This window comes from Rhincodon typus, chromosome 27 (genome assembly GCF_021869965.1).
Source record: "Rhincodon typus isolate 14 chromosome 27, sRhiTyp1.1, whole genome shotgun sequence".
NCBI lineage: Eukaryota > Metazoa > Chordata > Chondrichthyes > Orectolobiformes > Rhincodontidae > Rhincodon > Rhincodon typus.
The window spans coordinates 16909948-16935705 of record NC_063358.1 but is presented as its reverse complement, the minus strand read 5'-3'; the positions used below and the strand labels follow the sequence as shown (position 1 = coordinate 16935705).

Here is a 25758-nt window from a genome sequence, read left to right as displayed (position 1 = left end):
ATCTTCTCCTCTATCTATCTTCTATCCGCCTCCCCCTCTCTCCCTATTTATTTCAGAACCCCCTTCCCCTCCCCCATTTCTGATGAAGGGTCTAGGCCCGAAACGTCAGCCTTTTTGCTCCTATGCTGCTGCTTGGCCTGCTGTGTTCATCCAGCTCTGCACCTTGTTGTTTCGGATTCTCCAGCATCTGCAGTTCCTACTATCTCACCTTAAACATTCATTTCACCAAACTAGCACGAAGTGTAGTCACTGCTACAACATATGAACCTTGACTGAAAATATCAAAACAGCAACTGAAAAAGAGATCAGATAATCGGTTATCCTAGTAGAAGCAACATTGACCAGAACCACTTTGAAGTACTCCCCTGTTCTTCTTTGGTATAATTGATACAAATATATTACACCAGAGACCGACAGGATGTTAGTTTGGTGTTTCACACAAACGAAGACACCTCCAGAAGTGTGTGCCTAGATGATGTTCTCTAGTGGCATTTGAACTCATACTTTTCACTCAGAGGTGACAGTGCTACCTACTGAGTCATGCTGACACCAACAGTTTACAGAAATGTCCATAACAAATTGTTTTCAATTTGGGAGAAGTGAACACGCGCCTTGCCCCAGTAGAATGTTATTTGGCCCTTAGTAAAATTTATAAATTTTTGTTCCATCCACAAAAAACTTCCCCCAAAAAAAAAAAAGGGAGATAGAATTCTAAATGCTTTGTCTCAGATAAGGATCCTTCCATAGAACCAAGTACACACTGTGCAGGCCAGCACTTCCCCTGCAGAAGTGAGGGAATGCAATGGAGTCAAAAGATATTACCTTTCGGAAAGAAATAAAACTAGGTTCTGTCTGCCCTCTCATCCCTTTGTTGTATTGAAAGGCAAAAATCAGAGCAGTTATGCCCAATATGTAGACAAAATTTACCTCAAAATATTAATATGCAGATGGCCTGATGATTATCAAATTGTGCATTTCCATAGAAAGCAATTTGGCTACCATATTTCATATGTTACAACAGTTTTTAATTCATTTGTGGGATGCAGGCATCGCTGGCTGGCCACATTTATTGCCCATCCCTAGCTGCACTTGAGAAAGTGGTGGCAAGCTGCCTTCTTGACCTGCTACAGTCCACCCACTGTGGGTTCATCCACAATTCTATTAGGGAGGAATTCCAGGATTTGGACCCAGTAACAGTGAAGGAACAGCGACTCATTTCCAAGTCAAGATGGTGAGTGACTTGGAGGGAACTTGAAGGTGGTGGTGTTCCCATACATCTGCTGCCCTTATCCTTCCAGATGGAAGTGGTTGTGGATTTGGAAGGTGCTGTTTGAGGACCTTTGGTGAATTTCTGCAGTGCATCTTGTAGATAGAAGCAGCAGTGTGTACTGAGTGTCTGTGGTGAAGGAAGCGGACGCTTGTGATTGTAGTGCCAATCAAGCAGGCTTTGTCCTGGATGGTGTTATGCTTGGAGTGCTGTTGGAGCTGCACTCATCCAGGCAAGTGAAATATTCCATCATACTCACTTGGGCCTTGTAGATAGTGTGCAAGCTTTGGGGAGTCAGGTGGTGAGAGTTACTTGCCACAGTAGTCCTAGCCTATAACCTGCTCTTGCAGCTATTGGGTTTGTGGTGAGCCCAGTTGAGTCTCTGGTCAATGGTAACCCCTAGGATGTTGATAGTGAGGGATTCACTGATGGTAACACCATTGAATGCCAGGGGCAGTGATCAGATTGTCTGTTATTAGTGATGGTCATAGCCTGGCATTTGTGTGACGTAAAAATGTTACTCGCTACTTGTCCAGGTTTGGGCTGACATTGTCCAGATCTTGTTCAAATGCAACATGGACTGCTTCAGTCTGAGGAGTCACAGATGGTGCTGAACTTTGTACAGTGAACATCCCCACTTCTGGCCTTGTGATGGAGGGAAGATCATTGATGAAGCAACTGAAGATAGTTCAGCCTAGGACACCACCTTGGAGGAGCTCCAGCAGAGAAATTCTGAAGTTGGAATGATTGGCCTCCAACAACCACGACCATCTTTCTAAGTGTCAGCTATGACTCCAACTGCCAGTTTGCCCCCAATGCCCAGTGATTCCAGTTTTGCTAGGACTTCTTGACACTACATTCAGTTGAATGCAGCCTTGATGTCAAGAGCTGTCACTCAACTCACCACTGGAATTCAGCTCTTTTTTCTATGAACCAAGGCTGTAATGAGGTGAGGAGTTAAGTGGCCCTGGCATAACCCAAGCTGGGCATCACTGAGCAGGTTACTGCTGAGCAGTTGCTGCTTGACAGCGCTATTGCTGACTCCTTCCATCACTTTACTACAATAGAGTATAGACTGATGGGGCTGTAATTGACCGAGTTAGTAGTGTCCTGCTTTTTAATGTACAGGCCATTTCTGGGCAATCTTCCACATAGTTTGAGATGCCAGTGTTGTAATTGTACTGAGCATGTCTAGGGGAGTGGCAAGTTCTGGAGCACAAGTCTTCAGTGCTATTGCCAGAATGTTGTCAGGGCCCACATTCAGTATGTAGTAGTCAGCGCCGCCAACCATTTCTTGATATCATGTGTAGTGAATCAAATTGGCTGACTGGAAGAGGCTGAAATGGATCATGCATTCAACACTTCTGGCTGAATATTGCTGCAAAAGTTTCAGGCTTATCTTTGCGCTGGTGGGCTAGGCTCTTCCATCATTGAGGATGGGGGATACTTGTGGAGCCTCCTCCTCCAGTGAGGAGTTTAATCATCCACCATCATTCATGACTGGATGTGGCAGGACTACACAGCTTAGATCTGTCATCACTCGCTGCTTATGCTGTTTGGCATGCAGGTGGTGCTGTTTGGCAGCTTCACCAGGTTGACACCTCATCTTCAGGTATACCTGATGCTGCTCCTGGCATGCTGGCCTCACTCTCCACTGAACCAGGGTTGATCACAACTTGATGGTAATGCTCAAGTCAGGGATATGCCAGTCCATGAGGTTACAGATTGCTGTTGCTAATGACCATAGTGCCTCATCGATGCCCAGACTGGAGTTGCTAGATCTGTTCAAAGTCTGTCCCATTTAGCACAGTGATAGTGCCACACAACACGATAGAAGTTACTCTCAACGTGAAGGCAGACGTCATCTCCACAAGGACTATGTAGTGATTTCTCTTATCAATACTGTCATCGACAGATGCAACTGCAGCTGGCAGATTGGCAAGGAGGAGGTCAAGTATGTTTTGCCCTCTTGTTGACAATGACAATGACATCAATCCAAAAGTATTCAATAACTGAAATGTGATTTGGGAGGTGCTGACATAAAACACCAGACACACACACACACACACACACACACACAAAATGCCCAATTGTTTTCAAGCATCACAAAGAAGAAACTTCAGGAAAGGAGTAGGCTGGCAAGAAATGCCACTTGTTGTAGTCGTCAGGAAAGTTGAGGCTGTAAATCCATGGTCCAAAAAGACCAAGGATATTCCATAACTCATTCTAAAGTCCAAAGCTCCATCCTCAATCCCACCAAAACCAAACATTTGGCACACATTATCCTTGACAAGAAATAATTTTCACCCAATTTTGGTTTAAACAGCTGTTCCTTTAAACTCTCAATACATGATGATTATTGAGCTTTCCTATTTCAGGTTCATTTCTACACAATGCTATAACTTTGAACAACAGAAACGAATTCAAATTAAATGGTGGCGTAGTGGGCAGCGAAGGAGGTTACCTCAGCGTACAATGGGATGTTGATCAGATGGGCTAAGCAGTGGCAGGTGGAGTTTAATTTAGATAAATGAGGTGCTGCATTTTGTAAAGGCAAATCAGGGCAAGACTTGTACATTTAATGGTAAGATCCTGAGGAGTGTTACTAAACAAAGAGACCTTGCAGTGCAGGTTCATAGTTCCTTGAAAGTGAATTGACAGGTAGACTGGGCGGTGAAGCTGGTGTTTGGTACGTTTGCCATCATTGGTCATTGCATTGCATATAGGAGTTGGAGGTCATGTTGCAGCTGTACAGGACATTGGTTAGGCCACTTTTTGAGCACTGAATTCAATTCTGGTCTCCCTGCTACAAGAAGGATGTTGTGAAACTTGAAAGGGTCCAGAAAAGATATACAAGGATGTTGGCAGGGTTGGAGGGTTTCAGCCATAGGAAGAGGCTGAACAGGCTGGGTTATTTTCCCTAGAGCAATGGAGGCTGACGTGTGACCGTACAGAAGTTTATAAAATCAGAAGGAGCATGGATAGAGTAAGTAGCCAAGGTCTTTCCCCCCAGGGTATGGGAGTCTAAAACTAGGGTGCATAGGTTTAAGGTGAGATAGGAAAGATTTTAAAAAAAAAAGGGACCTGAGGGGCAACTTTTCCCACACAGAGGGTGGTGCGTGTATGGAAATGAGCTGCCAAAGGAAATGGAGGCGGCTGATACAATTACAACATTTAAAAGGAATCTGGATGGGTATATGAATAGGAAGGGTTGCAAGGAATATGGGCCAAATGCTGGTAAATGGGACTAGATTAAGTAAGGATATCTAGTCGGCATGGACGAGTTGAACCAAAAGGGTCTGTTTCCATGCTGTAGATCTGACTCCATATGATGCAATGTACTTTGAATAATCAGTATCTCGCAGACTATTCTCTAAATAGAAATGGTAGTACTATTCAAAATCCAGGCAGCCTTTTGCAGAGCATTCAACTTTCTGTTCAAATCGAAGGGACTGTTTTAAACTTTCAGAAAGAACCAACTCACTGAAATCCTGCGAGAGAAAAGCCAGTTTGAATTGCTAGGAAACGTTTTAGGCATAATTAGGCTCCCAACTGTGGTAAGCAGTTGAAAAGGAAAATAAGTACTATTTCCTGTACATAGTGTTTGAAAGCACTGGTTAGCTCTTAAGAGTTAAGATTTTTGTTTAGACACTGAAGACTAGATGAAACAATGTTACTATATGCTTAATGCTTTTAGCAGGTATAATTACATTAAAACATACTTAACACAGAACAAACATGTCAACCAATAGCCTATCCCCAAGGTACAAGGGCTTAGTACACTAGTGATCCATAATTTCAAAGCTGAATCAAACAGGTTATAAGTGACCAGAAATGTCTCTATAAAATCTTCATCTCAAAATTGTATTGGACCCAACAATGGCCTCCATTCTTCAATGCTCACAAATTCATGAATCACATTTTCATTACTGTTCTCAGATCCAACTCCAGTGGCAAAACAATGAAGCTTCTCTTCTTAAACCTAGAGGCCCAAAGCCCTTTTAAAATATACCAAACCCACTCCCCCATAAGCTTAAGTACTGGAACAGTGATGACAAATTTTCCTAAATTCAAAATCCCTCATTCTTTTCTCTAGACTAATCAGCTTTGTAAGAAAGCTTATATCCCTGATGCTTTAACTCCACTGTTCTTCAATAACCTCTGAAGCACCAAATCTAAAACCACAGGAAATTCACTATTATATGAAGAGGAGCACATGTTAATCAACAAATCAGGTAGTTCTGTAATATTTACTTCCTCCTCACTAATTTTTTTTGGACCCATCACAAATTAAACTTCGCCACTTAAATGTACTTACCAAAGTTCAAGCTTGGTGGCACTTGTTTACTTACCCAACAGACCTCTCAGCTACACCTCCAAGATGAAATATCAATAACCTACTCTTTTCCTCAAGTTAAGTCACTGTCATAGTCAAACATCATCCTAGGGATTTCTGTACTACTGTCAACAGCTTCCTTTCCTTATGATTGGCTGCTACTTCGAACCACTACTGAAAATCAAGTTTCTCAAAAGCCCAAATAAATCATACCTGTGACAAAAATTGGCACAAAGCCCCTCACAAATCTTTCTTACATATTATAAATAATTTAGTGACAGTTCCATTAGCATATTCAAGTTTTTTCACTGGGGGAGACTTTGTTTATAGTTATTTCTTCATCTAAAACGTTCCGAGATAAGCATTTATAAAGGATAATGAAGCACGTTCAGACACAATGGTTCCAAATCGGTGGGTTTTTAGAAAATTAGTTTCATTTTGTAGATACATCCTCGGTGGTGTCCAATAATTGTTAGAAGTCTCTTGATCAAGGTAATGTAAAATGTCTGTCTGTCAGGGTCTCCTTGTCCTACAGTACTGGGGAGGCAATTTGGCCAATGAAAATTGTCCATCACAAACAAACAGATTTCACTTACATTAATGATTTTTTACTTTAAAATATTGGCATCCTGGCAAAAGGGCCAAGGGCAAATCAGAAGTTAAGACCACCCTCATCCATATTTTAAACTTTTGCCACAAACTCTGTTTTACTTTCTAAAAATGTGCAATACCTGTCCCAATATACATCTTAAATAAATTTGCCCAAAAGTCACCATAAGCTGCCATGTAAACAAAAAGGAAAGAAACCATGGCAGCAGGCATTATCTTCGATTTCATACAGTGCAGAAGCAGGCCATTTGGCCCATCACATCCACAAACACCTTCCAAAAAGAGTGTCCCACCCAGACCCAGAACATCCCTGTAACCCTGCATTTCACATGGCTAGCTCACATAACCAGCACATTCCTTGACACTGAGCACTTGTGGATTGGCCAATCCACACATCTCTGGCATATGGGAGGAAACTGAAGCACCTGGAGAAAACCCATGCAGACATGGGGAAGATATCTGTGGGGAGTTTGCGCAGTCACCCAAGGCTGAAATTGAACCTGGGTCCTTAGCACTGAGGCAACAGTGCCAAAGACACCGTGCCACCCTAAGCAGCAAAAAAATGACAAAAGCAAACCCAGCACTGCTGATCCCGCAGGAATGTTCTTACTAACCTCTGGAAGCTTGTACAAAAATTGGGAGAGCCATTCCGAAGTCTGGTCCGTGTATTAACCAGATATTGTCTGCAAGGTATGATTCCGAGTGTCCTAGACACCACCCTTCACCATCTCTGGGTTATGTCAGCCCACCAGAAGTAGCAGCATAAATGGTAAGACCTGGCCTGCAAGTCCTCAACATTGACTCCAGACTCAAAGTCTCATTGCATCAGGTCAAATATGGGCAAGGAACCATCCTGATTACTTCCTCTAGAATATCCACTCTCATCACCACAATGCACTGTAATAGCAGTGCATACTTTTGTGCACGTTGTAAGTGGTAACTCAAAGCTCACTACTAACACCTTCAAAACCTGTAAACCTCTAGCATCTAGAAGAAGGACAGCAGATGCATCTGATCATCACCTAATTAGGTCCCCTTCAAGCCACCCATCATTGACTTTGAACTACATTGCTATGCTTTCATAGTCCCACAAAAATCAACTCCCTAACAGTACTGTGAAATACTGACGCCAGAAAGGCATAGCAGTACACCAAGGGACTCACCACCATTTTCTCCAGGGCAATTAAGGATAGAATCTGGATATTGCCTATGAACAAATATAGAAAGAAATTTGAATGTCAGAGCTCAAGTCATATTAAAAGTAGAAAAATATTTTTGTTGCTGCTCAGGTATTTATGTGATCATTATTCCTTTTTCCTTTACCCACCCTCCTTTGTCAATTGTAGTCTTGCACATCCACCCCTCAGCCATAATTATCGCACCTTAGCCTCACAAACAAGACTACTATATTTTAGAAACATACTAAAAGTCACAGACAGGAAGTGACCAGTAGATCCATCAAGCTTGCTCCACACCATGATAGCTGGAGAATTAGCAAATTACATTTCCCCCATTCATCACTCCCTTGTCCCAAAATTTAGGCAATACTAATACCTTAAAGTGAAGGCTATCCTCACCCAAAAGGAGGTGTGCGACAGGTACAGTAAGTACCAGGTAAAGAACATAAAAGCACTGAAGGGGAGAAAAGGGTAATCCAACTTACTTTTCTCCTAAAAATGAAATACCCTTCATCTGTTTCCCACCCACCACCCCAGCACTAATGCCCTTCCAACCTGATTGTTATGTAACTTTTCAGCTTATTCCTTAAATGTTACAACAAAAAGAAAGGAGCAGTATTCCATTCCTGCCTGTCAGAATAAAGCCCAGGTGTGAAATTGAGGCTACCCAAACAGGTGAAAGAATCTTATCAGTTTAGGTTGAATCGAATCCCAGATCTCAAACGCTAGTACATATCTCACTACACCATTCCAACTCTGAAAACGTAGAACCATTTAAGATATTTGAAACTAACACATCAATAATTATTAATATAATTACCTCTGCAGTTGTGAAATCCCTCAAAGGATTTTAACCACCTACAAAAATATTTTTGTTTTGCAAGAGCTTGGTAACTCACCTCCATGTGTGATAGCTAAGCTTGAACTTGTCCTACCAGCATGTGCTTATGCTGACTATGTATTCTAACCCAAGATTTCTCTCATCTTAGGCAGACTGATTTTTCTTCACACAATTACACAAAAACTTTCAATTGGGAAACTATTGGTACAAACCAGCTAAGTGGCTAACAAGCCTAGGCAACAAGGCTTGCCCCAAAACCAGGAGGGGAAGTAGTATTTTAAACACAAAAGTACTCCAAAGAAAAACAAAGTGGAAGACTGACAAAAGGGACAAATCTTATGAGAGGCAATTGTACCCACTTCACAGTCTCAGTCCAGTTTTACAACTCCATTCCAACACCAAGATCAGAATGTAACCCGCGAGCTTGAAAACCCCAAATAACCCCATTATGCCATTTCATTCAAGGCAAAGATGATTTTTCTCCAAAAAAATTTATTACTTCTCAAATTCCTCTCCTCTGCTCCCACTCAAGAATTTTGGGTACTTCACTAAGTTCTCAAATCTGTGATGCATCTTTAAGCTCCAAAATTTACTAAGCATTAGCCAACTGTTCAGTCCACTGCTTAAAAAAAAACTTGCAATTGACTCTACACGTACGATTAGTCGAGTTTAAAAAAGAATGACATTTAAAATGCTTTAGGTTCATTGAGAATAGGTGGAGTCAATGTTCAGTTTACACAAGTTTCACTATCGCAGCAACAGACACCAGTGGTTTAAGCAGATTAAATTGAGGTGGAGTCAACATTTCCACCTACTGCCTTCAGGGTATTCTATGCATTCAGAGTGACTTTTTAAAGGTGGCAGTAAGGCATCCTGCACCTCACAGAACTAATAGCGTCTGCTGCGCACACACACAAAAAAAAAGGCTATATGATGCAACATGTCCATGGTTCTGTTTATCCTCCATGTGAGTATTCTCCCACTTAACTTCATGTAATCCTATTCTTTTTCTCCCTTGTGCACATACAGCTTCCCACTTAAATGCATCCAATTCTACTTGTCAATTCAGGGAATTTCCTGTTGCAGCACTTCACATAAGATACTTTTTTGTTTTTGATCCTAGGTTTTGACACCGAACACCCCTCTAATCCAAGATCTTGTGGGTGCAATAAGTACTACTGAATCATAATTGCTGTTGTGTGAAGTCTTGATAAATTAACTGCTACATGCGCTTTGAATACAGCCTTGGGCAGTTCATTTAAAACAAAAACTAGTCACTGAATTGCTTTCAAACACGACCAAGTTAGCTGCTTTACCAGTAACTGTCAATGATCTTGATACAGAATCTGCATACTCTCCTCCAACTCTAATACTGGGTAAAAATTAGGTCTCCAAACAGCTAAACTGAGCAGGTTACCTTTGGTTAACTTGACATTAGACACATTGTAACATGTCTATCCAATTGAAATAACTTCATTTATCTTATCAAGTTAACCTCTTACAGTGCAAACAAATGCTTGTTTACGTTTTATTCTTACATGAGTGCACTGTCAGAATGGTAACAAAAGAAAAATAATAAGCCACTTCATACCCATTTATTACAGGTCTGCATAGAGGGTTTTGGTAAAACAAAATCCTTAAATAATTGTCAGTAATTTCAACCTTAAAATTATACTGCAACTCATCTTGCTGAAAGTGTACTTTAGTTTCGACTAGAGTTACTCAACCTTTAGTTTCTCACTAACAGACTGCAGGATGACAAAAGGGAAGTTGTGAAACATTTACCGAGGTCTACAGAATTCAATATATATTAACTAGAACATTTCAGCATTAAAAGGAAACCCTTTAAATAATACTTACTGGAGCAAATTAATACCACAAACTAGAGAATTACAAATGTGATATTCTACAGATATATACACTAATGAGCTGGACTGATCAACCAAAGATTTTGACTCTTTTCACTAATTGTAGGACAGAGTGAAGGAAGAGGATGGGGTTATCGTTAGTTATATTTTCCATTATTTTGTCTTTCCAGTCCAAAATAAGACAGGGGACAAATTTAGCTTTCTGAAACTGCAGAATATTCATGCCAATTAGGGTCAAGATTTGGAGGATAATCAGGGAGTTAAACTACTGATAGTAATCCTAGACTGATTCGGAGATTCACTGGGGAAGTGCAATAAAAAACAGGAGCTGGCCTGTTTCTCCCACTTGTGCTGGCTCCCTGAAGTGGAGTTATCCAATTATTTACTTTCCTGCATTTCACCTCCTTAAAACATTTATCCAATTTAAAATAGAGGGTCTCAGGCAATATGTTAAACCTTACTTGCAAATCCATAGAAATGAGGTGCTGTCAAGTCTCAAATAAATTTCTGCATAGCAATCTTGTTCAAAAGTTTGCTATTATATGGTAATCTTCATGAAAAAGAGTAAACCTCCAGGCAGTTTATTTTAGCACTAAAAAGTCAGTGTTATACTACTGAATTCGCTATCATGTAGGCTAGACCAATAACCACGAATGTGAATTCAAATGGTACGATGGAAATGTGAAAAAGAATTTGAATTTTTTTTTGAAAAAAAAACTGCTGCTAATTTGAAGATAGGTGACCACCAAGCTATTGGATTGCCATAAAACTCAATTTTATTGAAAGTCCTTAAAAAGGAGACAGGAGAGACGATGGCTCAGTGGTTAGCACTGCTGCCTCAGTGCCAGGGACCTGGGTTCAATTCCAACCTCAGGTGACAGTCCATGTGGAGTTTGCATACACTCTCCTTGTGTCTGCACGAGTTGCTGCCAGGTGGCCCGGTTTCCTCCCACAGTCCAAAGCTGTGCAAGTTAGGTGGATTAACCATGGGAAATACAGGGTTACAGGGAAAGGGTAGGAGCATGGGTCTGGGTGGGATGCTCTTCGGAGGGACGACATGGACTTGTTGGGCCAATTGGCCTGTTTCCACACTGTAGGACCTGCAGTCCTTCCCCTTGAATTTGACTACACTTCAAAGCCAAAGATGTTTAATTTTTCAGGGCGGCACGGTAGCTCAGTGGTTAGCACTGCTGCCTCACAGCACCAGGGACACGGGTTCAATTCTGCCCTTGGGCTAGTGTGTGAACTCCCCACAGACACTCTCCCTGCATCTGTATGGGTTTTCTCCAACAGTCCAAACGTGTGCAGGCTAGGTGGACTGGCCATGCTAAACTGCCTGTAATGTCCAGGGATGTTTGGGTTAGATATAGGGAAATACAGGGGTAGGGGAATGAGTCAGGGTGGGATGCTCTTTAGAGGGGCAGAGTGGACTTGTTGGGCCGAATGGCCTGTTTCCACACTATAGGGATTCTATGATATAGTTGTGAATCACTTGGAGCTGTCCTAAGATCCTCAAAGATGCTGCAAATTTTTTCATATGACTCCAGTCCAACACCAATATGATGCACTCTTCATTGCCCTAGGAAGAAATAACCCAGCAATCCACAGTTGTATTAAGTTGATATACAGCAGTTGAAGAAAGTAGCTTACCACCACCCTTAGAGTGACTAGGGATCAGCAATAAATATGCATGTCACAGGAACTAATTTTTAAATATACATGCTTCTAAATCAAATACTATTTTGTGACAGAATCTGCCTAGACCTGCCAATTTTAAAGCAATTTTATAATTTAAGCTTCTTTTATATGGACACTGCCCATTTTCTGCTATCATTTATTATTTGAAATCCAACTTCCTTTTGTACAGGTACAAGTTCTTTTCCATGCTCACATCAAACAACAAATTAGAATACTGGTCTCAGTATTACTGAAACACAAAAGGCACCGAGTTTGATTTGATAGACGCAGTAAATACTTCTAACTACAAGAAATTCCAAATTTAGAGGCCATAAGTTTAAACTTACTAAATCCAACAGCAAGCTCACAAGAAGCTTCCTTAAAATGTGGGATTCCTATCACAGTGAATACAAGTATTTAAAGAGGAAAATTAGACTGCTATGTGAAGGAAAAGGAAATAGAAGAATACACAGATACAGAAAGTTAGTTGAAGTAGGGCAAGAGGAAACTCATGCAAATAAGCCAACTGGACAGCTGTATATTCCAGTAATTTTTGTTTTATTTATGGCACCTTAACATAGTAAAAGCATCAAGCTTTACAAACATCCTAAACACTTCCACTAAAGCATCCTTTAGTCTTCTCCTTTCAACAAAAGGCAAGTCTCAGGATAGTCAATGTCTCCTCAGTTCTGTCCCTTGGTTCAGCAGTTAATCTAATCTGCCTTTATTTATATTTCCTCCAATTATTTCAAAGGGAGATGAAAATTTGGCCCCTCAAATTCAAATTTTATTTCAATTCTCAGCCGGTTCAGATGTTGACAGTTTCTTTTAAAAACAAACAAACAAACAAACAAACAAACAATTTTAAAAAAAAAAAAATCTGTCCACTTTTTTTTTTAAACTAATAATCACAGATTGAATTCTCTTTCACCCAATGGATCCTGAAGAAGCAGTCTGGCCCCAAAACATGAACTTTCCTGCTCCTCTGTTGCTGTCTGACCTGCTGTGCTTGTCCAGCCTCACACCTATAGACTATGTTATCCAATGGTTTTTCCCAAATTCATAAAAGTACATTATGCAATGTCCTGTTAGACCAAAGCTTGAAAACAATTTTTAAAAAAATTTTAGCATAGATGGCAATTTAACTTTCCAATTTCTCTGCACATTCCTCAAAAATCCTTTTATCTGAATTTATCATAAGAGTTGCATCCGAAACTTGTTGCTAACACCTGCTGGTAATTAAATTAAGTTACATTCCTAAGCAAACTACGAAACAAACTAAAACCTACCTCCAAAAACCAACTGGAGCAACAAAACTAAGAAAGAAATAAACCTTTGAAAAAAAAGCACTGTTATCCAGTATTCTTGGTGCTGACATGATGAAATTGTAATAAAGAAAAGCGCATATTACATACAAGGCAGCATGGAGATACAAAAAAAAACAGTTTAGATCTTACCATAATACCAGGTCGCTATTCAAGTTACGCATATCAGCATACAAGAGTCAAACATAGAATATTTCTCTTCAGAAACTAAGTCACGTTTTCTTCTCTTTACCACAAGGTGCCTGCTTTCTTTTAAACAAAAGAGATCAGATCAAAACACCTTAAAAATGTGATGCTTACAATAAATTTAAATCATGGTAACATGCAGCAGGAGACTATTGAGAATTAAGCTTCAAAAATCCAAATACTTTCACTTGCTTGTAAAAAAAATGGGTTACCTACCTAATAGGGTCATCTTCAGTCTTCCAATAGAATTATATAGCATATTAGGAGTCTCCTCCAGCCATCATGCCAGCTTTAACTGGCAACTAGGAAACAACTATGAACTAGTCCTAATTCCCCTACCCTCTTCCACAGCCATTCCAAATATTCCCCAAATTTTGTTTTAGAAAAAAAATCAAATTCTATTTCCATTACCTTTTCAGGCAGTGCATTCTGGATCACAGCAACCCATTTCATGAAACATATTCACCTATCTCCACATTGGAGCAAATAAAATGCTTAGGTCAGATTCCGTTAGGATAATAAACATTACACCATTCCCTTCAACCAGTAAGGGAGGGAAAAAAACAAACATTTGTGCTTATATGCCCCTGACATTCTCAAGCTATCTTAAGTGTTTCACAGCTTTTAATTACTTTTGAAAAAGAGGGGCTATTGTAGTGCACAGGAATGCAGAGCCAACTCGGACACAGCAGGACTCCAGGAGAACATAAATGGCTCAATTGGCCATATGAGCTAATTTTAAAGTGGTATTTTGTTTAGGAATAAATATTGACCATATGATAATGGATGCTTTAATTTTTTTTCCCCCATGTGCAGAGATGGTTTTAACACTTCACCCTGAAAGGCAGTACTTCTGACAATACAGTATTCCCTTCATCCACATTGGCTCTTATGTGCTAAATAGAACAGGGCAGCTGCACAAGTTATCATAAATTTGTAATAATAATTCACACTTTGATTATTTTATCCACAAACATGAGGTAGCACTCTCACCCAAGTCAAAAGATTGTGGGTTTAATATCCACTTCAGAGACAAATTCATAAACTAGACTGACAGTTCAGTGCAGTACATAAAGGTTGCAACACCTTAAATAAAGTCCATATTTGCCCTCAGTTGGGCATAAAGTTTACCAAATACTATTTTAAACACGGGAGCTGTCCCAACTGTTTTGGTCAATATTTCGATATTCTTGCCCACATCCACTGATGCAGAGGCAGCGTACCATTCACAAGATGAACTGCAGCAGCTTGCCAAGACTAACAGTGCCTTCTGACCTGTACCACCTAGTATGCAAAATAGCAGACATACGGGAGCACCACCATCTGCAGGTTCCTGTCCAAGGCACACACCATCCTGACTTAACAAAATACGGACTAGGAGCAGAAGTCAGCCCCTGCAGCCTGCTCTGCCATTCAATACAATCATGGCTGATATCAGCTTGGCCTGAGCTCCAATTTCTTCCCACTCCCCATAACCTTTCAGTCCATTATTTCAGCAGTTCATCATCACCGCCACCACCTCCTCCTCCTCCTCAATTGGAGACAGCCAATAATTGCTGGCCTAGCTACTGAAACACACATCTTATGACGAAATAATATGTATCACCAAAACAGATTGTCTGGCCATATAATTCACAGTTCGGAATACAAATTTATTGCAGTTTCTACAATGGAACAATGCAGACACTTTTTAAAAAAAGTGTACTTAATTGACTATAAATTAAAGTGTAAGAGAAGCTATTTAAAATGCAAGTTCTCGCTTTCTGCAAAAGGAATTAAAGATAACCAAGCAGTTGTGCTGCTTTGTGTATCAGAAACAGGATGCTGTGCAGGCATTAAAAGGGCTATAAAACAGTCAGAAGTAAAAAAAGATGTTGTTCTCAGCACTGGAGGACACAATACAAAAAAGGAGAAGCCAATTCCAGTCAAGTAACTCGTGTTTATTATTTTTGTTAAATGGAGTAAGCTGCAACTATCAAAACAAAGCCAATGGTGATAATTACTCTGTGATGTTCACTTTATGAAAGTGAAGCAGCTTAGCAATTTGAACCAAGTTTCACTTAAACCAGTGTTAACTCCACTAACAAAACCAAAGAGAAAAATATTGCAAAAGATCATGGGCAGATCATAACTTCCAGGTCCCACTGCAAAAGTACAAGTAGATACAGGACAAATGGGACTCTAAATCCATTACAGTACGTTGATGCTGATCTGATTATGCAAGTATATTAGGGTCATCTGTGATATCTTTCCAAAAAGAGTTAAAGTTGGTCTGGTCAACGCAAAAAGATGCTGCAACTTCTTACAAAGGTAGATCACCATTTTCTTCATCTTCTTTATAATAGTAATTCCAGCAGATTTTCAATATTAACCTTCATAATGCAGAATAGAATTCCTTGGCATTTCTTAAAAGCTATTACACAAAGTTCTTGGAATCATCCAGATTAACCTCCAGAAAACTGAAAGATGTTAGATATCTAAGTTGTTCTGCTCTCTCATTACTTGCACATGATCTAGAACTGCTGCTTGGGCATAACATTCAACTGGCAAACCTACAGCTTCTGCCACTCAGCTATCAGCTTCTGCTAAAGTGGTATAATGGACACCATCTAGGAGGGTGATTAGAATATTATGCTTATTGCTGTTGATAATTTCTCATGATTGGTAGTAGTTTGCCTTCTCGCCTCTGAAAGTAGTTACTTTGTAACATGTTTCTGGATGCTTGGACAATCAAGAAACTCTTCTTCACTGATGTCCTCCATTTCTTCACTCCTAAGTAACTGTGCTACAAAAAAAAGGTAGGATCCATAACTTCCAATGATGCATTGCTCCATCAACAGGACAGCCCAACGAGAGGTAGTATCACAAGGGCCATAGGAATCCTCAACTTTACAGAGAGCTCCATCGAGTTTCGTAGATGTAACATGGCAAGGAAACATCCAGTTGATGGACATGCATTGTACTTCCTCAGGTTGGAGCAGTACTTCATGACTTTGACATCTATCTTCAACAGTGGATTGGTATAGCACAACAACTGATCAAGCTTGAACAGCACAATGCAGAGGAGGCAATGGCCTAGTGGTATTATCATTGGACTGTTAATCCAGAGACCCAGATAACATTCTGGGGATCCAGGTTCGAATCCCACCACGGCAGATGGTGTTAAGAGTCCAACGATGACTGTGAAGCCATTGTCGACTGTCAGGAAAAACCCAGCTGGTTCACTAATGCCCTTTAGGGGAGGAAACTGCCATCCTTACCTGGTCTGGCCTACATGTGACTACAGACCCACAGCAACGTCGTTGACTCTTAACCGCCCTTTGGGCAATTAGGGATGGGCAATGAATGCTGCCTGCCAGCGATGCCCTCATCCCAGGAATGAATAAATTTTTTTCTTTTTTTTGTCAGATTGGACCTGAAGAGAATACAGACAAAAGAAAAATCTACCTATTGCAAGTGCATCTAACCAAAAAGGGATAACAGCAGAAATTACCTCTGCACAGTCCTTGTTGAGGCAATGGTTTATATTCACACAGAAAACACTGCTGTGTGTTGCTATCACAATGCAAAAAAGGCAACAGATTCAGAACAGAATTAGCACTTGAAAATTGGACAGCTGTGGCACTGGAATCCATCAGCAGAATTGCATACTAATCATAATCAGTAAACTCTGCCTGCCATACCCTTCACCTCTACCATTACTATCAAGTCAGAGGATCAACTTTGGTTCAATGCAGAACGTAGACCAAGTGCATGAGGTTGAAGATCCAATAATTATACATCATACCAAATAACAAAACAACACAGATCAGATCTAAACTCTGCAGTCATGTCACATAATATCTCCATCCCTCAAAAGATGACAAAGCCCAGCACATCAGCACAAATATCTTCCGCCAGCAATCTCATGAACAATTCTTCTTCACCTCTTCCTGAAGTCTCTCCTATCACAAAGAAATGGCTGAATGTACAGGTCAATGCAAAGGTTGTCGCATGCCCAATAGCATCCAGCTGCAGCAAACATTTATGCTCCAGAAATAGCTGTGCCTCTTGTCAGTGTATTCTACTACAGTACAATATTGCCATCTAACAATGTGGAAACTTGCCCCAAGTGAGTCCTCTCCCTGAAAAAAGGATGACAAATCCAGTCTGCTCAGGCGAAAGGGATCACTGACGAAGATAATATGCCCACTTTCCAGACAACTTTTGCCCATGATTGCTCTTCTCCCCTGCCACACTAAAATCTCCACCCAAAGCCAGGTAATTTTGACCAATTATATCTGCAACCTCTACCCAGTTCTACATAATGGATGGTAGAGTTTAGAATCCTTCCTCAAATATCAGCTGATGCAAGGTCAGCTGTTAAAATTAACAGAGATAGATACATTTTTGTTAACCATGTATATTAAGGGATATGGGCCAAGCGCAGCTATGTGTCACTTGGCCACAGATAACTGAGATAATGGAACAGATCTAAGAAGCTGCATGGCCTACTCTTGCCCCTACATTCCTGCCCAACAATGTTTACCTACGTTACAGGAATCCAAGGTTCAAACATGAGTTTTTTAAAGTCTGCCTCTTCCAAATCATAAAAGTCATCAGGTACAGTTACAAAAGATCAGAATCAAAACTGGAACTGCAAAAACTATGATAACTAAAGCAAAGACCAGCAGCTTTACATAGGAAAAATGCCAAAGCCCTCATCTAGGCACAATTAAATAACAGCTTAAAACTATGCTAAAAGGACATAATAGGAGTAACCAGAAGGTTGGTGAAGACATTGGAAGATGAAGAAGTGCAGAGGTACACAAGTTAGGGGACAGAATTGCAGAGCTATATTCCTTGACAACTGACAGCACATGGCTACCAATGTGGGACATAGGGAGTGATGGGGATGCACAGTGAGGCATACTCACAGGGACCATATAATAGAGGGACAGTTACAAGAACCATGAAAAATGTCAATTCTGCCCATTACCTATTTCAACATAACCTATAAATGCTGCTCTGCTGGAATTTTGTAGGTATCAGAATAAGCAATTCAAATAGTTTAGTAGCAGAAAAAGTACGAAGATGGGGGAAAAAAATAGGTTGACCCGAGCCTCTAATTAATTCTGAAACATAATTTCCTCCTTTGAATGTAGTGGCTTTACATGAATTTATTTCATACCTTCACAAGTTAGGTTATAGAGAAGACTCCAATGCACAATGCTCTTCTACAGACTGAACAGAGATTGTAGAAATATGACACTCAGGTCAAAACAGGAGTCTCAATGTTTTCTTTGCGCTTACCCTAAAGAAAATTGATGAGGTCATCTGAATCATATGACTTATGGTCAAATAACATTCATACAACGATCAAACATGGCTACAAAATATTCTTCCAATATCATGTTGCCAAAACTACCTTAATCAGCAGTCCCAAGACAATGTCAGAAGCCAGTGAAGCACCACTGTTTCAAAACTACTTTATCCTCCTTGACATCTCAATTCCAACATCTACTTTGCATTTCACTCTTATCAGGTTCCCCCCAACCTCCCACAAAATCAAGTCTTATCAATTGTATACATAGAAGTTAATTCAGCAACACCACAATCTCGGCCTCAAAAATAATTTATAACTAAACAATCTCAGGGCTGCCCCTTTCAAAAGGCATGGAATGTTTAAAATCAAGAAACCAAGAGGTGCTAGTACCCAAATGTACATTAAAGGTTACTGGTCATTAGAAATTTTAAAAAAGCCATAAAAAACCTGTGTACAAGCCCATGAAAGTGACAAATATTAAGCACAATTAAAATAGCTTTAAAGGGAAAGAGAAAAGAACTTAAGAGCCAAACAGTATCATATTACAAAATACATTAGTTTTGCTCAGAGGATAAAAAAAAATAGCAAATGCTCTTCACAGAACAGTCATTCTTTTCTGCAAAATCAACACATGGGTCATGTGTGACAAAAACACAAGTGAACCATAGATTTTACACAAGTAACAGATTTTTCAACAGGGGACACCAGGGTGAAAAATTGTACCTCCACATCCTTACAAAGAGTGCAACCAGTAGAGAACAGGCTAAGAATCAAAAATAGTACTTCCCGGTTTACATGCTGCACCAACCTGCCTTCATTATAAAGACAACCAAGATACTCCATGCAGCAACTTTTCATACAACTGCTGTACACACCCTATACCACTAAAGAGGTCCCTTTTAATTTAATCACTTTCAGCTATTGTCATGGGACTAGAACTTGACCATCTGGGTTTAGATTCAATTAAATGGAAATCCCTGAAAATTCAAAAAAATTGTTCAAATAGGAAAGTCACCTGGAGAGGTGTTCAGAAAGTACTCATAGGTTCTGACACCCATTCCCTACCCGGCACCCTTCCCCAACGGAAGTCTTATAGTGAGGATGTTTACATAATCTGATAATTTGGGGGGGGAAAAAAAAAATCTGTGGTAGCCTTTTCCCCAACATTAGCAATCACAGATCCCAAGCATGAGCCTAGTTAACACAAGCAATGCTTTAGAAACCAAATTCTCTGACTAAGTTTGCCTGGTTCCAAAATTTGTCTGAATCCATAAGTGTCGATAAGCAAAAATTGAATACAGAGATAGTTTTCATATAATTTTAATTATAATTATACATATTACATTTAAAATAAATTACACAATCTTACAAATTTCACAGTAAAGTTTACGTATAGTTTAATACATTTTGTTTTCAGTAGAAAGGTAACCCATTTGACAAGGTAGTGCCTTGAAAGTTGTTTTTTTTTTTTAAAAATTCTACATTTTGTAGCCTTATTTAATATTGCATGACATCACTACTATAATCCACCTTATTTTGTAAATAGTTTCCATTTGACCTGATGGATTTTAGATGTGCAATACTCTTGATAGTCAAAAAAGGCATAAACTGGAGTAGATAGATGCTCTGCAAAACACCCTTATTCCCTCCCATCTGCACAATCCATTCTAAATTACATCTTCTAAAGGACAATTATGGGATTACACTTCTGTTGCATTGTCTCCCACACAGTTCCTTACCCCCACCCATTTTATGCTGATCCAAAGAATGTCACATGTCAAGGCAAAAGAATGGCTTGAATTTAAATTCTAGCCAATGTAATGCCAGTCCATTAAAACTCTACTTTCAAATGGCCTCTTCACATTGAACTCAAAAGTACTGTCATCTTTTCCATGTTCCGAGCTGGTGAAAATAACAGGGCAGACATGTCAATATGTCCAAAAAGGACAGTGTAGTACTACTGGCCTCTATTCCACAGAATTAGAAGATCAATTTCAATAGCCACTTGATTGCGATGGACAGCATTTAACACTTTGGAAAACAATTGCTAAAAAGAAAGATTGGGGTGGAGGATAAAAGTATATATTTAAGTATGGATATTAAGAGTCAGCAGTCACAAAGTTCAGGCACCGCCTTGAAAACATGTTTGTTCACATATTTTACTGTTAAATAACATCCAATTTCAAAGTTATATTTGTCTCAACTAAATGTTGGAATACAGCTCAACACAAACAAACAAAATTAGGTGGATTTCTCAGTCTGATAATTGAGAAGGTATTATTAACATTGAAAGTTGTATTAACACCAATATATTGTACAAGTTAATTGCTTGTCATCTTCAATAAAAATGAAGTTGCAGTGGCCTGAGGTTTCACTGAAAGATCTTAAGAGGCCAGACCACCACAAAATGGTTTTAGAGCACCACTGGATTATCATAACGTCTTAGGTCAAGTGTTCTTGGGAGGTTGGGGCAAGCAATGAGGAAGGAGGGGGAGAATCTGAATGTATCAAACAATTACTAATTCATGAGTTACTTATTTGAGTTCAAAACCCAACAAATGGCATTCCATCAGAGCCATACAACAGATTATGTCCTTCAGCACCAAACAAAAATATTTAACTAAAGTCACTATTCAAAGAAGTATTTGCAAGCTATGGGTCAGAAGGTTCAAGATTTGTCAACTGGGATTTGGTTATGTAACAGTAGTGGAGTCAGTTTTCAGTCACGGGGTGGGTACCAATGAACAGCAGCACCTTAAGTGCATGTTAAATTGAGCTAGTTAATTTTGAATTGACACTTTGGGAGTCTAGGGTGGCAGAAGAAAAAAAAACACTTGCTTGCCTACAATTTCAAACCTTTGGCAAGTCTCAAAATTGGTCAGAGCCAGCCCTGTATACCATTTCTTATTTTCACATGCACACTTAATGACTTACGCAGTCCGGCTGCACTCTCTGCATGTGATCTTACATATCCTCAGTTCTAATTCAAAAGCATCAGGTCTGTCCTGTGGATTCGCTGCTAGCATTTCTTTAATCAGTTGTTTCATTCCTGCATTCATTGACTTTTTCTTAACAGGAATGTTAAGTTCCATCTTGGGGTTTTCCAACAATGCCTCACCGAGAGGCACAATCACCGTTCCCTGACGCACGTAGCTTCCCAGTAGTTCTTTCTTAGTCTGTGAATCTATGAACGTGATCCTTTCCAACATGGCCCAAATGATGACCCCAAGTGCAAAGATGTCAGCTTTAGCTGTATAATGGCCTTCCCAAACTTCTGGTGCCATGTAAAAGTCTGACCCGCAAGCTGTAGAAAGCCAACATCTGTTCACATTAACTGGCTCTTTTTGATCTGCTCCCAGCCCGGAGCATACTTTACTCAGACCAAAGTCTGCCACTTTTAGAACAGGACCACTTCCTCCAGCTTCTGATCCGGTCTCAGTAATCAATATGTTATCTGGCTTCAAGTCCCTGTGCACAATTTGATTTTTGTGTAGAAAAGCCAAGGCACTACTGAGCTGCAGCATGAAACTAGTGTTGGTCCGACGGTTGGGCTTTCTCGATAGCAGATACTCATTCATGTCCCCACCATCACAGAAATCCATTACAAGCCAGAGATAGTACGAACTCCTAGAATCAAAGCTGAGCTCCCCTTTCAGTGAAGTTTCCACCAGCTTTAAAAGCAAATACAAATAAGATTTTGGTCCTGTTGAACATACATACAGAAAATATAGCTTTCTAGCTGGTGAGTCTCCATTCTTTTCAGATCTAGATATTTTAGAATGCCACAGCATCTGACTTTATCAAAAATTTACATGGAACTGCTACATTTATTGAATCTTGCATTAATATAAACAGTAGTCAGCAAAAAAGTTTTAAAGAAGTTCTTCATTTTTTTTTTCCCCCAGGAAAATTCTTTAATAGTAGCAATAGATAAAAACACAACACCCCAAATGACTAAAGTGCTAAAATTTTCAAATCCATTCAAAATGGCCACCTTCAGGATCTTATCAACTGAAACTTTGGACATGATTGTTTACAGAAGCTCAGTGATCAGCTTAGTCAGGGTACATTCATTACTTAAATCTACTGGAGTGGTCACAAATAGTGAGATGAGAATTCATCTCAAGATAGTGGACTGATGTCCAGAAGTTGGGAGGAGCAGCAGAACGACTCAAGAGGTTAGGGCTAAGACAGCACAAGCTGTAGCTATATCTCATGCTTAACTGGGTTTTCAAATTGATCTTCGTTTGCATGCCACATTCATTAAAGTCATGGAAAGTGGTCTTAAAATTAAAAGCAATATCTAGTGCCTCATTTCATAAAAATTTCTAAAATCATGAAAGTGAAATAATTACATGAAGTGGGACATCACTTAATGGCTAGTTCAAAAGCCAAAATTACAGATACAATATGTATATTGTAGAAACCAGTAAAAACTGTTTTGAATCTCTATGCACTGGACATTTATGTAACCCCACCCTCAATCCTTGCACATATAACACTATACGGAGCTACACAAAAACCATTAAGGAGAAAAAGTATCATCCCCCACTCTGTTCACCAAGTATTTTTTTTTTTTTTTAAATTGAGAAACACAATGATAGTAACCTAACATGTTCAGAAGATTACTAAAGGGTTGTAAAACAGTCATCAGGAATTACTGTACTTTGTATTAATTTTGCAGAACTATTGAAATGAATCAATTTCTAAACGAGCATAAATCCACTTCATTCTCCCTTTCACTTGATTCTGAAAGAGTAATCTCTGTTTAGAAATATTATGACAAAAAAAGTGAGTGGTTTAAAACCCAAAAGAAAATTGCTGTATTATCTGCATCTGTATCATATTACCTACACATAGCCTGGAAGTTCTTGATGGAGATAAGTTTTTTTTACTTTGCAGTATTAGCAGACTTCTCTACAAATGATAAATGCAAAATAAGTTGGTGTATCCAGATTTCCTCAGATCAGGCAATACAGCCATCACTAAACTGTATTAACTACTCTAGAGATCACTTTAAACCATCTTGGATATTAAGAGACTGCCTGCCATTCAACTCCTGACCTTCTCATTGTAGCTGTAACATTGGAAATGTTACAATAAATTGATATAGATCAAAGAGATGCTCATCACTCTTTTACATTCAGACCTTTGCATCCAACTTAAGGGATTTTGTAGTCTTTGAAAGGAGGAATACAAAATTGGTCATTTTCAAAATAATTAGGAAAACATGAAAAACAAGAATGTTTTCAACCACTTATTTTGACCTTTATTTCCCTGCCCTTAAGAAGAGATTTATTACTAGTAGTCTTTTGAAAATAAAAGTTTAGCTTTTTGTTACCTTTAAATAATGAGAAGAGGATGATCCATGTGTCATCTTTTGCAGCATCCCATCTTTCTGCAGGATGCACTCCTCTAGGTGGATCACATTAGGATGAAGGCTCTTGATACTGCTTAATGCCCAAAACTCTCGCAAAGCCAGTTCCACATTCTCAGGTGCATGGCACCGTATTTTCTTCACTGCTACCTGTGCTCCAGTCTTTCTTACCACTGCTTCATACACTACACCATAACTGCCACGTCCCAATTCACGTACCAAGTTGTATTTTGGCTCCCTACTCGCCATGGACAATACTTTTAAAAACTGCAGAGGAAGAAAAAAAAAAGAGAAAAAGGCAAAGAATTCCTGCTTTACAGAATATATAAAAAAAATTCAAGAAATACTACTGGTGTTTCTAAAAAAATGGCACTAATGAAGTGGGAGACTTTTTAAAAATGCTTTAAACTATTTTTATTTACATGAAATGAGACTAAGGGTTTCAGAATTTCTGCTGAGTGAAACAACCTTGTGTAATATGGTAAAAAAAAGCAATAAAACTAATATCCCTTCAGGATTTAATACATTTTGCATATCATGACAACACTGAATCATTGAACATTAGAATTCTAGTGTATACCACCAGCAGTTCAGTTGCAAGATAATCTAGTAAATTAGATTGTTAGACAAAAAAGGCTAAGCACTATGTACACCTGGTCAGCAGAAATTGATTATACAGAATAGCACAAAATATAATGTAATCATTTAAATCTATTTTGATGGATGCATTAAAGCATTACACTGGGGATCTTTCAAGTAGCAGAAGATGTAATCACCGATATTCACATTGCTCTAGAAGCTCACAAAAATATAAAGCAGCAATGAGAATATGTTGATTGGTCACTAGCACATCAAATATTAGATCATGATTTCCAAATAAAATGCAGTTAAAAAAGTTTAGATTTGATGCTCGAATCAAAAAGACAACTGTGCACTCTTTCCATCACCCCAGGCTCCTAAGTGCAAAAAAAGGCCATTATCTACAGAAAATATCCTCATATTTGCAGAAGTGCCCATCATGATTGCTCAAGAAAAGATTCAACACAAACTAAAAAAAGAGTCCAAGTCAATTTTTAATTGCTTCAAAATGTTTAGTAGAACTATAGCTTGTTGGAGGAACAAGCTTTTGCTTTATTCACAATTTTAAAAAGAGTGGAAGCAACATGAATACAGAATACTTTGGACTAAAAACAGTAATGGAGCTCTTGTTTGAAAGTGCTGATTTGACAGTTGTATATGGTTTTATTTCAGATGCCCAAGCTCTGCTATTTTTATATTGGACTTTCTGTAAAGATTAAAGCTAAAAAGTTGTCATTGAGGTATTGAGGAAATAATGGTTCATGTGTTAGAGCTATCAAAATCACATTCGCCCATTCTTTGAATCAAACTTGGTTATTACTGTTGAATAACATATTGCTAAGAAACTTTAAAAAGAAATTGGGCCAAGAAAGGAAAATGAGTCTACCAGAGTCCTATGCATTCCACATTTCACCCAACACAATATACAATCCTACAAACACCAATTTCATTGAATTCGCTCTTCACATGTGTCAAAAATATTTTTCAGCAAGACATGACTTACACACCTTGTCAGACGGCAAGATCCATCAGTTTTGCTGGATGCCACAATCCAAAACTTGCCCATATTGCCCACTTATTACTGGCCAAATACTTAAATACTCAAGTCACATTTTTATGCACAAGATCAACTTTAATCAAGTAACCCAATTGTGTTTAAGTATGTATGCATGGATGTGTTTACAGGCTACAGTATTAGTCAATGGTCTTA

The 25758-nt window shown here is 39.1% G+C and overlaps 2 protein-coding genes across 2 annotated transcripts in view; both read right to left on the bottom strand.

Annotated features, from left to right (window-relative positions):
* Positions 1–25758, bottom strand: part of LOC109929355 (protein FAM110D-like) — a 105911-nt gene that overhangs the window by 70649 nt on the left and 9504 nt on the right. The window lies entirely within an intron of this gene.
* Positions 20030–24267, bottom strand: LOC109929359 (serine/threonine-protein kinase PDIK1L-like). The gene is made up of 2 exons (XM_020529031.2): positions 23934–24267; positions 20030–22263 (listed from the first exon to the last, which is right to left on the bottom strand). The coding sequence occupies exons 1-2, from the start codon at positions 24216–24218 to the stop codon at positions 21523–21525; spliced, it is 1026 nt and encodes a 341-aa protein (XP_020384620.1). The 5' UTR covers positions 24219–24267; the 3' UTR covers positions 20030–21522.